Source organism: Dunckerocampus dactyliophorus, chromosome 5, assembly GCF_027744805.1.
Source record: "Dunckerocampus dactyliophorus isolate RoL2022-P2 chromosome 5, RoL_Ddac_1.1, whole genome shotgun sequence".
Taxonomy (NCBI): Eukaryota; Metazoa; Chordata; class Actinopteri; order Syngnathiformes; family Syngnathidae; genus Dunckerocampus; species Dunckerocampus dactyliophorus.
This window is the reverse complement of record NC_072823.1, coordinates 25,000,731-25,016,219: the sequence shown is the minus strand read 5'-3', so window position 1 is coordinate 25,016,219 and position 15,489 is coordinate 25,000,731. Positions and strand designations below refer to the sequence as shown.

The 15,489-nt window shown below is 44.6% G+C and overlaps 1 protein-coding gene across 8 annotated transcripts in view; it reads right to left on the bottom strand.

The window, feature by feature from the left end:
- Positions 1-15,489, bottom strand: part of LOC129181892 (unconventional myosin-IXa-like) — a 108,153-nt gene that overhangs the window by 6,916 nt on the left and 85,748 nt on the right. For 5 of the 8 annotated variants that reach the window (XM_054777631.1, XM_054777634.1, XM_054777632.1 and 2 more), the window contains 23 exons: positions 15,352-15,483; positions 13,613-13,652; positions 13,410-13,532; positions 13,231-13,311; positions 13,040-13,150; positions 12,393-12,515; positions 12,168-12,317; positions 11,603-11,904; positions 10,392-11,534; positions 10,208-10,292; positions 9,053-9,150; positions 8,768-8,871; positions 8,200-8,420; positions 7,878-7,994; positions 7,577-7,765; positions 7,181-7,228; positions 6,995-7,106; positions 6,268-6,329; positions 5,972-6,164; positions 3,333-3,461; positions 3,160-3,265; positions 2,937-3,068; positions 2,451-2,574 (listed from right to left, as the gene is read on the bottom strand). In XM_054777631.1, coding sequence (XP_054633606.1) covers positions 2,451-2,574; positions 2,937-3,068; positions 3,160-3,265; positions 3,333-3,461; positions 5,972-6,164; positions 6,268-6,329; positions 6,995-7,106; positions 7,181-7,228; positions 7,577-7,765; positions 7,878-7,994; positions 8,200-8,420; positions 8,768-8,871; positions 9,053-9,150; positions 10,208-10,292; positions 10,392-11,534; positions 11,603-11,904; positions 12,168-12,317; positions 12,393-12,515; positions 13,040-13,150; positions 13,231-13,311; positions 13,410-13,532; positions 13,613-13,652; positions 15,352-15,483 — 3,925 coding nt within the window. The remainder of the gene's footprint in view (positions 1-2,450; positions 2,575-2,936; positions 3,069-3,159; positions 3,266-3,332; positions 3,462-5,971; positions 6,165-6,267; positions 6,330-6,994; positions 7,107-7,180; positions 7,229-7,576; positions 7,766-7,877; positions 7,995-8,199; positions 8,421-8,767; positions 8,872-9,052; positions 9,151-10,207; positions 10,293-10,391; positions 11,535-11,602; positions 11,905-12,167; positions 12,318-12,392; positions 12,516-13,039; positions 13,151-13,230; positions 13,312-13,409; positions 13,533-13,612; positions 13,653-15,351; positions 15,484-15,489) is intronic. The other 3 variants (XM_054777633.1, XM_054777638.1, XM_054777639.1) reach the window with 1 other exon arrangement.

Sequence of the window (15,489 nt, the reverse complement as noted above, 5' to 3'; positions counted from 1 at the left end):
GGTCATGACCATAGGTGAGGGTGGGAACATCTCTCTCTTCACCACAAGGGTCCGGCCCCTTGCTAGTGAGCAACATCCAGAGATACTTGGACTCCTCCACCTGGGGCAAGACTTCACATTCTACCGGAGGGTGCAATCCACCCTTTTTCGACTGAGAACAATGGCTTCAGATTTGGAAATGCTGACTCTCATCCCAGAAGCTTCACCCTCAGCTGCAAATCGCCCCAGTGAACACTGAAGGTCACAGCTGGACGAGGCCATCAGGACCACGTCATCTGCTAATAGCAGAGATGAGATCCCAAGGCCCCCAACACGGTTGAATGCCTTTTCCAAGTCCACAAAGCACATGTGAACCTGTTGGGAAAACTCCCATGCACCATCCAGCACCCTTGCAAGGGTGCACAGCTGACCCAGTGTTCCACGACCTGGACCAAAACCTGTAGCTGAGGTTCGACAAGTGGTCTCTCCGGCACTATGAAATAGACTTTCCCAGGCAGGCTGACGAGTGTGTAGTTGGAACACACCCTCTGGTCACCCTTCTTAAAAAGGAGCACCACCACGTTGGTACCAGAGGTACTACTCTCGACTTTCATGCGAACATCAAACATCCAGAGCCTTGAGGAATTCAGGGTGAGACTCTTCCACTGCTGGAGCTCTGCCACTGAAAAGTGTTATGACTACCTCTGACACCTCAGCCAAGGTGATAGACATGTCCGCTTTTATGTCCTCATCCTCTGCTTCCTCTATGGAAGGTATGTCAGTGACATTGCAACGTGCTTCAAACTATTTCTTTCACCACCCGACTATGTCCTCAGTTGAGGTCAGCCGGGCTCAATCCACACATACAAAATGTGCAGCCTTCCAAACTGTATTGTTGCTCTTTATAATTGGATAATACCTTATTAATTACTAATTACTTATTAATTACTTAAGTAACTAATAGCTATTTTGTGGAGACAAAATGTGAGAGAAGAGCTGCTGCTCATATCGGTGAATGTGCTTGAACGTTGTAGATGGTTTATGGTGTTTATGGGGTTTATGGTGTTCTGTTTTTGGAGCATTTGGATGTTGCTGCCTACACACTTGGCCGTGTTGGCCACGGTAATAAAAGTTTATAAATGTACAGACGGGACGGGACAGACAATACGGGTGAATGGAGTGGCAGGACAGGACGGCACTGATGAAAGTTGCGGGCGAGGACAGGTGGAGTGGTGGTGTGCGGGTGCATACATACCGGGGTGGCAGTGCAGGTTATGCTCATAAACCTAACAGCAATTAGTACAGGTTTCTGAAAGTAGGGGTTAGGGGCAGGGGGGGAAGGATACATTTGGGTTAGGGAGTCGTATGGGAAGTAGGACTGCAGCTGGACTCACGATGAAGAAGCTTGCCGACTTTGTGCATTTGTGTGTTTTCTTAAATCTTTGTTCAAATACAGCAGAAGACATGAATGATAATGAAGCGTCCAACCACACAGAAATCCACCAGCCTTTTGGGGGCTAAATGTGCTTTTAAAGTACAACAGAACATTTGATGGCACAAGCCAGTATAAAAGTACGAGTATGAGAGCGCTCACATTACCAATCCATCTACTGCCTTCCCACTTCCTGCCACTTCATTCAAATTTGTCATGGATTCAACATCATATAGTCCTTTTGTTCCATCCAGCAGCAGCGTTACATAGGATATGCATTTATGTATATGACTTTCATCTATGTATAGGATATGTATGTATATAGATGTATGTATTATGTATATAGATGTATTTATGTATGTAGATGACTTATTTATACATATGATTTACACGTATGTACTGTATATGATGTCTATAACTGCATATGATATTTATGTACCGTTAATTCCTGACTATAAGCCACTATTTTATCCACACGCTTGGAACCCTGCGGCTTAAACAAGAACGCGACTAATTTATGTCTAAAAGAACTACAGTTCCCATGATGCAAATTCAGGAAGTAGTGAATTGGACGTCAATATCCCGTTTTGAAGTCTTATGCGGTGATTGTGTTTTGATTTGTCAAATCTCCAGTAAGTGTAGAATTACTACATCTTCTGCTTGGACTACTTATAGCACGGCAGCTGTTCAAAAAAAGCGCCTCACGTCTCAGTGTAGGTAGGACTGCAAGTTTCATAGTGTGTCTTTCTGTGTAAATATCCCATGTTACATCCGGGACACCTGCGGCTTACAGACAAGTGTGGCCTTTCAATGTAAAAAAGTCTTTTTCTCTTTCAATTTGTTGGTTGCGGCTTATATTCCGGTGCACTCAATAGTCTGGAATTTACAGTATGTTAAAAATATGTTGTGCATGAAGAACAATGTCAAGGAGAATGAGGTCCTGGCATGAACGTGAGACCATGCCAGTCGCTTGATGAAGCTGAAAAGTGTCAATGACAAGCGAGAAGGGATCTGCCCTCTGGTGGTACGGAAGTCTTACCATTGACCTCCTGATGTGCGTCAGTCGACTCTTAGCTTTGCTCTCTGCAAACTCCAGACTGTTGATGTCCTTCAGGCGAGCTTTGTACTTGCTCATCTGCTCGTTGATGATCAGCTCCACACACCTGAAGAAGGCAAATGATAACAGACATTTTATGCTGTCATGAACAATTCTTCTGAACATGATGAAGGGCTGCAATAAGCAGACTCCAATAAGTGGTTCTATCGTCAACAAATGTACATTTTAAAGCAGGGGTTAACTTATTTTTCCACTTGTATGATAGTTAAGCACGTTAAAATGTTACATTACTTTATTGTTATATTTTATAAGTCCGTCATGTGTTTTGTGTAGAGTGTGAGTAACTTAGGTATGATCTAAGTTTAGCGCCGGACCCACACTAAAACTCAACTTACAACACCCTTTAAGAAACGGAACCCAAACGTAGACCATCTGTAGTTTTGTGAACAAAGTGTAGGTTGGACGTACGCCGTCGTCTTGCTGATGTCTTGGACGCTCTGCATGGGGTCGATGGTGTCAGGGCAGCGAAGGACGCAGGGAGCGAAGACGATTGCGAGGGCGTTGGCTGACATCCTGTTGGTCTCCTCCTGCAGTGCAATCCTGAGACAAAAATACACGAGCACCATAAATGAAAGCATCCATTAAACAATAAATGACCGCCATGGTGTCCTTGAAGTTGTCAATGGCTCACCTGACCAGGTGGAAGATGAGGCGCTCCAGCGTGCTAAGGTGCGTGCGGCTCAGCTGGTCGATGACCGAATACACTCCTCGAATAACCTCTCGCTTATCCGCTTGACCTGGAAACAAAATGAACAATTCGTTCACGAACAGCAAAGCATTTAGGTAGCCATGTGACTTGTTTACCCATGGCTCTGAGAAACTCCTTGTAGAGTTCAAACGTCATAAGCGGGCTGGGCAGGTCACGGAGCCACTGCTTGAGCACACTGGCGATGACGTGGATGTTGTAGTCGTCCAAGTTCACACTGGCCACATCTGGGACACAAAAACGTTATTCCGGTCAATTCAAGACACAAACACATCCTGTTTGACGTGAAAACTTCTTTTGTATTTCTCATTTGTATTTGTTTCTGCAAACTGAGCAAGGTTATGTTAATATTGGTGCTAAGGCTGCAGAAAATCTCTTGAAGTATACTGTATGCATTTTTTGCACTCTTTGTATTACTCCTTCTATATTACTAATTAATGTACCCGCGTTTAGCTACGTGTCTATTGACTTTTCATTATTTCACTAGAATGTAGTATTTCCTATGTGCACGTGCAGGAGGTTGGAAATGCTACATGCAGTTTATAAATACACAGGACTTGATGGAAATGTCCTTTGTGCCAATAGATGGGACATGAGGCGTGAATGTTGAGAGTGGCGTGGGAACTTCACTATCTCAGCCGTGGGAAGGATGTACATTTTGGGACACATCATCAGTAGTGTACCTTGTTTCGGCCTTTCAACACTAGACACCCTCATCAAAGGCGGCCAACTACAGGGTGATCAAGCCTGAGCCTGTGTCCCATGCCCAATCATGAGTAAAGTTGTCGCTGTGCCTCCCACCTCCCCCCACACTCCACCCTTGGGTCAGGGCAGGAAGGAAGGGGATGTGTTTAAAACTTCTTTAGGGTCGTCAGATGGGTACCCTCCTTCTGTGGTGTTTCGATGATAGGCCCACTAAAAAGCCCATGACACCTCCAGAGAGCTCACTGGCAACACCTGACGTCCCAGGTGGGTGCCCCCTCTGCTTTGAGCCCAGCAAGGGTCCTTGCGCTTGATCCATAGCCACTGGCTGCTTCTTTCGGCCGCTTCAGAGACTGATCTTATTGTTTGGAGGCCACAAAACCTCTGCATCCTACTTCTGGATAGACCTTGGCCTTTCATCCTTGTTGTGCAGAATTTTAAATTGAACAGGCACACCAAACACAATTTTTGTTAATACTTGAACCTTACAAACTATTATTTCTATGTACTGTATTTCTGTTGACAGTGTAATGACAAGTTTACACCAGCAGAAGGTGCGTCACGGTGTTGAGTGATTCAGTAGGGCAGGGGTCACCAACGTTTTTTCTTGTGAGAGCTACTTTTAGAAAATGAAAATGGCCACAAGCTACTCATTTTTGTAGAAATGATTTTCATACCTTATTTCAACCCAAACAGATCAAATATGCTTGTTTTACCAAAACATTCACAAAATGCTGGTATCCACAACTCACATTTTATGTTTCAGAATACATTTCTTTATAGTGTTCTCACATTATTAACTGAAAACCTGAATGAAAAGCAGGCTTGCGGGCGCCTCATGTGGTCGTGGGGGGCTACCTGGTGCCTGCGGGCACTGTGTTGGTGACCCCTGCAGTAGGGAGACTGGAGCGGTTAGCTTGAGCCATGCACCACTAACTACTAGATTACTACATATAACTTACCTTTCAATATTTTCTGACTCATAATAGGCCATAGTCAGCCACCAAACAGCGATCATGTATTAATTATTTTTGGAAAAAACGTGATATAGTGAGGGAGTGATATTCAAACTGTGATACAGCGAGTGATGACTATATTATGGTATATTATTATTATATATTATCATAATGTTTACTCATTATATATTATCATAATAATAGTGGTTAGCACGTTGGCCAACACAGTAACAGCTTGGAGATCGGGAAGACCTGGGTTCGATTCTCCCCTGGGCATTTCTGTGTGGAGTTTGCATGTTCTCCCCGTGTGCGCGTGGGTTTTCTCCGGGTACTCCGGCTTCCTCCCACATTCCAAAAACATGCATGTTAGGTTAATTGGCGACTCTAAATTGCCCATAGGTATGAATGTGAGTGTGAATGGTTGTTTGTCTATATGTGCCCTGCGATTGGCTGGCGACAAGTCCAGGGTGTACCCCGCCTGTCGCCCGAAGTCAGCTGGGATAGGCTCCAGCATGCCCCCGCGACCCTAATGAGGAAGAAGCGGTATAGAAAATGGATGGATGGATTATCATAACATTAGTGGTTCATTTGGTCTACAAAAGTGATGACAATAACATTGCTTTGATGTCAATTTGTGGACAATAAATATTTCAAAGCGCACCTGTATTGTTTTGTGACTCAGTTATATGAAAAAGTTTGTTTTTCCAGTCATATTTTTTCATTGTACTTTTCTGTAATTAACGTTAAAACCTCGTCTCGTCGGGTTCTCACGGACCCAATCTCGTGCATCGTCTCGTCTTGTGAGTCGGGTGTCTTGTGACACTCCTATTACAATGACAAGTGTATCACGTCTTAATTGAAGTTAACTACATTTTTAATAGTTTCACAGGAACAAATTAAACAGCTTCCTGGAACAGAATGTGTTGGACTTCAAAGAGTGTCATCTTTGTACAGATTTACAAATGAAGTCAGAGCTTTTGGGCTACTAGGAGCAGCTATAGTGCAGACAAATGACATTTCAGACTTTACAGTTGGAACACATAACCTGATGAAAAATTGATGATTGGCTTGTAGCTCACCTGTGTCTAGCCCCTGACGAAGTTCTTTGATCTTATTGGTGGAGCCCGACTTCCTGTAGATGCCCTCCGTGTAGAGGCCGTGCATCTCAATGTAGTTGATGAGCTTCTCCACCAGTTGGGGTACGGCACGCTCTTCGCTGGTCAGCCTCGAAAGCTCCACGCCGAACTGACGAGGCGACAGCTCTGGATCATACTTATTGACACACACACACACACACACACACACACACACACACACAACAAAAGCGTTATGGCTTGCACACGCCCAATGGTGGTGTTGTTCCGCAGGTATGTACCTTTTTACTGCAGTTGGTGGCCATCTTGGAGCAGCACTTCCTGTGGCAGGCATACCGACACACTACAACATACATTATAGTGAGAGGTGGCACCTGTAAAGCCCAATGTCCTCTTAAACTCTAAGTAAGGTATCACATGAAACATCGTGAAAGAAGGATGTTAAGTGTTTTCCTTTTTCTTTGCCTTTATGTGTTTTCCCGGGAATGTCACTTCAAGTGTGTACCAGTGGTGACAAATGGGAACTGGTGTGCTGAAGTCTGTAAGTAATGGTAGCGTAGCAACTATCCTGGCTGCTCAGCACAATACAACTAAAGTGATGACAATAGGTTGAAGAACATAATGTGCACCGTAAAGCGAGCTGTGTTTCCTGTTAATGTGAAGGGACTTGCCTCCCATTTGCGCCGTGTCACACATTCACATCTGTTTCCATACGAAGGGTTACACTTCAGTTTACACTAAAACGAGGGATGTTGATGACATTGACACGCCCTCTCCACTTCCTGTTACGTTACGCCTCTATCATAGCTTTGTTTGATTTTATTTTCATTATTTTTACACATGTATGAAAACATTACCAGTACGGCTAAAAAAGCTTTTCTGAGAAATGGATATTTCCAATGGGAAAGAAGAAGTCTAAATCTAAAAAGTGGAGGTGGACCTGAATCCCTGAGCAGTGTTTGACTTTAGAGGTCAAAGTGTGTTTTAAATCTCAGCATAGGCGCTCACATTTGCAGACACAAGCCCGGTCCATCATCCAAATGAGGGAGGAGCAGTACTCGCAGTAGGTTGGGATGCTGTACTGGGTCGACTTGAATATGTGGCCATGATGCTCCTCCACCTGCAGGGGGCAGCACAGAGGGCGTCAAACGACATTTGAAATGAGTTGCAATAATCCCAGTTGTCTAAACTTACTATGTCAGTTTCCTTCTTACGAGACTTCTTGCGCTCTCTCTTGGCAGCCTAAAAAAAAAATAGAGGTCAATAATAAAGCACACTGGAAAAGCTAGTAAATAACAATAATAATAATTGTATACATATAACAAGTCTATAGTAGATCCCTGGCTGTTTTTCATCATGAATAACGGGACTCTACTGTAAAGCAGGCATAAAGAAACATTTTTTTGTTGTTTTTTTCAATATACTGTCATATTTAACACTTGTGTTGCCTTCAAGAACATACTGGGCATTCAGCTTCCTGGTGGCAGGAAGAGTCACATAATGCACATAATGAATTGAATGTCGACACTATTATACGATTACGTTAGGATGTCTGTCAGGTTACGTTCATTCAGCTGTTGACATTCTTACCCTGCCGATGGTTCCCTCCATGGGCTTGTACTCGGTCATGAACTCATCCAGGAAGACCTTGAAGGTGTTCACCCACACCTTCACGGGCGACTCACTCCAGTCACGCTGCTCCAGTCGCATGGTCTTCTCCAGGATGTGCTCAAACAGGGCATAGAGGTCCTTGTAACGGATACTCTTCCCGTCATCCATCTGGTGGTTTGAACGAGGAGAGCGTTTTTTTGCCTGCTCATAGTTGACATGAAACATCACCGTCGTCTTGCTACGTGTCTGGACCAAACAGCTAAACAAATGAGGGACTCACAGCTAGGGCGGTGGAGTAGGAGTTGAAGATGTTGATCCTGAACTCCTTGAGCGCTTTCTTGAAGACCACGTCCACCATGGTGTCCTTCTTACCGTTTTCACTCTCCAGGTCAGCGATCTGCAGAAGCAGTATGTTTCAGGTCAACAGCTTCACAGAAAGGTCCATGCTTAAAATAATCACTAATTCAGAGAAGTAAAGGTTTAATATACATTATACATTTAAAAATATTACAATATTAAGATAGTGTGAAGCAGTTGTCCAGCTGCAGTTCTTGGAACATGCAAGCACATTAATAATAAAGACATTGCAAACATATTGTGACCTTCTTCAGAAGGAAGTCATTCATGGTGCGATAGTCGTGGGCTGATGTGAGGATGTGCAGTGCATCGTTCTGCCACTGGGCGGGTTCCAGAGCAATGCTGCTGATCTTCACGCTGCGCCGTCGTTTCATCTTGGGAGATGGCTCCTTGTTCTCCTTACTGTCCCGCACACCCCCCTGAGGAACGGCCTCCGTATCTGGACTGTGAGGTGGAGACTGACCCTCTGATGGACAGATACGGAGAAACAACTTTGAATACTGACCATCTTGCAAATCAAATACGATTTTGGCTTTCATAGCCTGCGTCTTAAACTTTTGATCAGGTGATAAACAACCTATTTCAGTTTTTTATTTGGTTTAAATTACAAGTTCCAAATGTTTTTTGTCTCACTACCTTTCTTCCTTTTGCATGTTGTAGCTCTACTAAAAAACCTCATTAAGATGCAAATGCGCAAAAAGAAAATTCTAGCAATTTTTCAACCGGTCTTAAAGATTTTGATCAGGTCTGTATGAGGAACATAAGAACCACATAAGCAGACCTTAATGAGAACATTAGCAGAACATCTCTCACCATGTGTCTCTGCGGAGTCGCTCTTGCTGGTTGTTTTCTCCAGGAAGACTTTTTTCTCGCTGTGTTTGGTTTTACTCCAGAATCGCATCTTTCCTCTCATCCTGCTGAAGATCATAATCAAAAAAGATGAATGTGACAGACAAGTCCTAAACAACTGTAAATGCCTCTCCAAGTGGCAGTGAATTATTAGTATTGTGTTACATACAGTAACATACAGTAGTTTGTTTCCAGTGTTCATTGTATTTGGAGTTGTATTGTTTTGTATTTAGAGAGTAACTTCCACACCTTCCATCCTGACTGGAGGTTTTCCTAAGCACCTCCACTTTGCCGAGGTCTCCTGATGACAACGTTTTATGGATCTTCTTTTGATCTTTGTGGGAATCCTGACGGGAAAAGAAGAACAGTTATAGTCCAGAATCGATAAACTGTTGGTTGACGGCGTTCTTCTTCTAACATGCCTCCGACAACTGTAGTTACATCATGTCAAACAAGTACACATTGAGTATTCTCTTTTCATGCTGTAGTCTTTGTATTGAATGTTGAATTAGTTACAAAGAAGGAATACAGGAAGTGAAGCTCCTGCTTTAAAGTGTGGTTAGTTTCAAACTTGAACCATTCCAGCATGCAGGAGCAAAATGTCAGCAAACGCAACGTGTCAGTTAAATTTGTTTATTGAGGGTGTGCAGAGAAAATGTGCAGCAATTCACCGCACCCTCGCTGTGGTTAAAGTCCGTTTACAAGCAGTGTTGGTCGAGTAGGAGTGAGGTTAGCGGTGTTAAAAGGATCCACTCCCAGCGACATGACTGAGAAGTTGGCGGAAGTGGTGGAAACGGCTCAGGACCACAGCAGGACCCGCGGCCATTTACCGTCTCGGAGTCACTGTGATAGTCCGCCTCTGGGGTGTGGGTGCGTGAGGGGGACAGGCAGGGGGGCAGCGTGCGGGATTGGGCGGGGATGTAGTATTCGTCGTTGTCGTCGTCGTCTGACTGGGTCGCTCCCTCAGAGTTACAGCGCGTGAGGAAGTCGGAGCGGGTCCGGGACATGCGCGCTTTCTTTTTGGGGCCCGGGCGGCCCACCTGCTGCCGGGCAACCAAAGGAACATAAGACCTCAACTCTAAATGCGGATCCAAAGAACTCCTACAAACGTCAGCTCATCCTCTTAATACTGGAACCCTATTTGGCTAGTTCAAGTCAAAACAGACAGCGGACTGACCGCTAGGTGACTAGACTGTGAAAATATTCTACTCAAGTAAAGTACTTTGACGAGCAAGTACAACTGCATGTCAAACAATGGTGCTGATAGCCACACACTGAATGACTGCAGGAAGTTGCTGTTTGAAAGTGCACAGACACAGCAAAGACTCCTGGTTTGCTGGGTTCTGTGTGAAAGAACCAAAGCTGGCTCCACTGTTTCTTTTCTCATGTGTGAAAAAGGCTTACCACTCTGGTTCTGGATCCAGCAGACTGGGAATCGTCTCTGAACATGGACAAGGATCTTTCCTGATTGACCAAATCCTTATCTGACCTGCAAGAAACCCTTAATTAAAGACTGAGAAAAACCTCTACTATGTGTTAACTTTCATTAAATAAGACCAGGTTTGGTCCCGTTGTGGTTTTGACTTACTTGGAAAAGGGCAGCTTGCGTCTGGGTGGTGAGAACACGGTGGTTGTTGGTTTCTCTGTCATGTTTACGATCACAGTCTGAGCCGAACTCTTCTTCTGGGCTTTGGGTGGTTTGGTGTCCAGGACTGGGCTCGGAGCGCCCTGCCCCGATGCTCCTGCATTGCTTTCTTGCTGACTTGCAAGAAGACTGGAATTTGTTTCCAGGATGATGTGAATGTCCACCTCTGATGAGCAAAGTCCAGGCATCTCTGGACTTGCTGCACGAGGGGTTGAAGATGCCACCTTAGAAGACTTCCCTTCTTCAAAGCTGTCCCTCTTGGACGGTGTAGTCCTTGAGGACTGAGGCGGTTCTACCATAGATTCTACATCCAAACCTGAAATGTGGATCAATTGGGAACTTGGTGGTGATCCCCCAAGTTGAGAACCCCTTTCTGGAGTTTCGGGTACCAGACCTCCTTCTTCTACAGGGCTCTCTTTTTGCATACTGATCAAGACCACAACAGGCCTTCGAGAGGCAGACTCCCTTCTCTCCTTGTAAGATTTGCTGGGGCTTTCAAATTTTGCTTCTCGAGCTGGACTTTGATCGGAAGCAATGTAAAAAGTTGCTCTTGGACCCTCTGTCCTGTGAGGTGACTCCACCTTGGGCTTTTCGTTATGATTTGAATCTCTCACTGGCTCTTGCTCTTGACTATCGAGCATTGAGGAACGTTCCTCGGGTACAAAACCTCCTGAACCGTCTGTCTCCATATCCTCAACAGTGAGTTGCTTAAAGCTGTCACGAGTAGAAAGACACTCGAGAGGTGAAGGTCTGCGGTGGTCCTCCAGACAACAGGCATCGCTGTCTGGTCCCGCCTCTTCTTGAGGAGGCGTTCCGACGCTGGTGGCGCGGACTTTGAGAAGTTCCAAGCTGAACTGAGCCTGCTCCAGTTCTCTCATCCGCCTGCTCTCTCTCTTAGATCGGGTCTTGTGGCTCGCATCATCGACACCCCAACTTGGATCAGAGTTGACTTCCTTGGCAACATCAACACCAACAAGAGCAGAACATTCAGCAGATCCTCCCGAGAGGTTCTGCCTTCTTTCTTGTTCTGATGTGGCGAGGCCATCAATGATGGAGATTTGAAGCTGCTGCTTCAGTTCTTGGAACCTAAATATGAGAGGGAGAATTACGTACTTAACTTCCACCTTGTGTCATACTAACACCGCTCTCTGTACCTGAGCCGGGCCAGGTATCCCCTTGCCACCACCTGCAGCCGCGTCACAGTCCTATGTACTGCACAGTAGCGTCTTCTCTCCATGAATCCCCTCCAGGCCGCCTGGACTGTGATGACGGCCATGGTCCTTCGATGGCAGAAAATCCTCCAGCTCCTCTGAATCACAACCGTAGAATGCCTCCACCGCAAGAACCCCCGGCGCTGCCTGCAGCACCTCCAGGCCGCCTGCAGGCACACGGCCGCTCGCTCCTCCACCCTCAGGTATATAGCGGACTGTCTGAGAAGGCAGCAGCGCCACCATCGCTGCGGAACAGGAAAAAAGTAATGAAACAAAAGGCCTGAAATCACCAGAATGTGTGGCATGTGTCTCTGGCGTTTTAAAGGCGTTTGAACAACACATTTACAAAGGCCCTATTTTGCTCATTTAGGGTTCGGGTATTTTGAACACCTTCTGCTCGCTTTTCTTCTGTCAAAATGTTTACTCAAGTATCTATTTACTTATTCATTTATCTTTAATACATTTACTTCTTCTACCAGCATACATCATTTTCATCCAGGACGCTCACCTGGATGACACAAGCAGCCAGTCTCATTCTGACAAAGTGCTTCCTCTCCAAGACCGCCCTGAAGCGGCGCTGCAGTGTGACAATACGCCGCAGCACTTCCTGGTGGAGGAGGGTCTGAAGACGCTGACGCTCCGCCTCCCGCAGGAAGACCTGGACCAGGTTGATAGAAGGTTGAATAGATAGAATAGAAGGCGACCCAATGAGGAGTTAGCCAAGGCTGCGTACCGTTGTATTGCCTACTTGGTATCCAGCAGGCAGCAGGTGGATCTGCCTGAAGAACTCCCTGATGCCTGATTTGGTGGAGCTGGTGCCTCGAGGCAGCAGCACATGAAAGTGGCGGACAAAGTCCTGGAAAGATGAAGAAATGGGATCTGATAGGATGCTGACATATTGTTGAGATTATATGGGTGCATTCACACTTCTAGTCTGGCAGTCTGGTATGGACTACAAGTGTCGAGGTGCGACTTAATGCACAATGCTAAACGCACAGCATTATTTGATCCACTGACAAAATACTAGTGTGAACACTAACTGAACCACACTAAAGTGACCACAAAGTGTCTTTTTTAACATTTTTAGTCCGGCCCAGAGTACCGGACTACAAGTGTGAATGCACGTTCAGCCCGTCTTGGGCCTGTCCTGGGTTTGGTGGACCACACCATCATACTGGCGGAACAAAAAGACTGGAGTTAATTTTAACCGGATAAAGAATGCCAAGTGTGAATGGACCTAAGTGTCTGAAGTACAAATGGCAGTTTTTGACATTTCTATAACATTAAACTCAAGTTTATCATCCTACCCATCAAAAAAACTAAATCGAAAACAAATCATCCTCGGAAGCAGTCATGAGCAAATACCCAGGCGGAGCTTACCTGAAAGGTGTACTTGATGCTGTATCCCGATTGTCTGATACGGACTGTTTCTAGCATGCCTGTGTAGCGAAGCTGTCTGAGCACCAAGCTGTCATTAAAACGTAACGGCAGCTGACAAGGCAGAGAGACAAAAAGCAGAAAGCATAAAAGTCAAGTATAAAAATTATGTTACAGCAAACAGCAGTTTATACCTTCTCAGCATTGGAGCGAATGCACTTAACGAAGTACGGCTCGGATTGATTGAGAGTCTCCATCAGCTTATTGAGAGAAGCCTGCACATACACACACGCACACACATTGGAAATGTTAAGTGCGTCAAAACAAATTCGCAGAGGCTTCCAGCAGGGGGCACTAAAGATCGGTCACTGACCTGGAACTGTGCACTGATGCTGGGCGGTTTCTTCTTCTTATGTAGATGAAGCAGCGATTTCGTGATGCGGTCGTGGAGCGTCACGCTGCTCAGGTGGCGCAGAGACTTCACATCTAACAAGTGCTACCGATAAAAAAATGAAAACGGTTTAATATAATTTCCACAGCGTCGTCTTTAAAGACAATGTTGTGCTGATGTCCTACCTTGGGCAGGGTGGGCTTCAGCTTGCAGTTTTTGTTTCTCCTAAACAAAGAGATAAATCATGATTTTGTTACCAGATACCCAATGCAACTTTTCCAAATTAAGTATACAACGTTCCCTCGCTCTATCGCGGTTCACCTTTCACTGATTTTTTTAGTGGTTTTTTTTTATGTACGTATGAACGTATGTTATGTTCCTAAGTTACAGGCCGAGCCTAGAGAAGAAGAATTGCATTGAGGGAAGTTAAGTGTCTATCTCTTCACTCGCTCGTCTGTCTGCACCGCCCATTGTTTTCTGCGTCCTGATTGGCTGTAAATAATTGTCAATCAATCTCCTTCGTGCTGCACTGCCTGTCTGTGTCATCGCTAGCTTGCTTGCTTGCTAGCTTGTAAATTAATCTTCGGTTTGTCTGTGGCAATATGTTTTAACAAGGATACAAATACGCAATAGTACAGCTGAAAGCCGAAGGGACGAAAAGGCATAATCACAGAAGTGAAATATGCGTCAGTGATTTAATAATTTATTGTGTTGATCATTAAGGTTGATCATTAAAATGGTAAAATGGTAAAATTCAAACAAAGGTTTGAACTTTTTTGAGAGTGTTTAAACAAGAGAGAAATGTGCGGAAGTGTTAAACCTATCCCCCGCAATAAACGAGGAAACACTGTATTCTGGAGTTGAATTAAGTATTTCGATGAGTGGCTGCAGTTCTACTAATAGAAAGGACTGCGACCTGATTTGACATGGTCAGGGCCATGCGCTTTCGTTTTAAAGAAATGTAACTTTATTATTCATTCATTCATTTTCTATGCCGCTTATCCTCACTAGGGTTGCGGCAGTATGCTGGAGCCTATCCCAGCTGCCTTCAGGCGAGAGGCGGGGTACACCCTAGACTGGTTGCCAACCAATCGCAGGGCACATATAGACAAACAACCATTCACTCTCACATTCATACCTATGGACAATTTAGAGTCTCCAATTAACCTACTATTATTATTACTATTAGACTACACATTGACTTGCTCTGCTTTAAAGAAACTTCCAATGAAACTTCCTTACATTCTTAATGGGAGGTTCTAGAAAGCCAGTTAAAAACTTGTTTCTCATAGAAATGAATAGAAAACCTGAAAATAATACTTTGCTTACGCCACAATACAATCATGCACAATAGTAATAATTAAAAGTCATTTCATTTATCTCCCATGAGCTGATGGGAGTACGCCTGAGAGCAAGCCTCGCCCGCTGGAGAATGGGGAGAGTGTGGCAGAAGAGTGACTTTGTTTGTAATGCAGCTAGTTATGTGAAACAAATTTAAAATTAATGGATATTTAGAAATTACATCACATGTTTGTGTGACTCAAGATTGCAATTTTTGTAAAATTTTTTGTGCAGCCTTGTTTGATCCGACTTTTCCATTCTCAGTTTAAATTGTCTCCATCCACATCCAGTAAAAAGGTTTCTAGCCCTTAATTGGATAATTTGTGACAGATTTGATTAAATTTGATAACAACTTAATGACAAAATAACTTGGCCTTGGCCTTTATAAACTACACGTTTGCTGTATGGCGTCACCATTATGTGAAATATGACTGCTAAGTAACAAGAACAGCTCTGGAAGAATCATAAAAAAGTGATATGTACGTTAACAATGTAGACAAATAAAAGAATACAAGGACAATGAGAGAGTATGTGTTTTTAAAATGCATAAAAACTTGATGGTGCTGTTCTCCAGGTGACTCACAGTAAAATGCCCTGAGCTCGCTCCAGAAGTTTGCTGTTGGACGAGTTGACAAAGATGCCGTCCTCTCCCAGGGTGGGACTTGCTGCTGAGGGCAGGCGACCCGACCTCGGACTGCGACCGTTGAAGCCATCCCTGCAG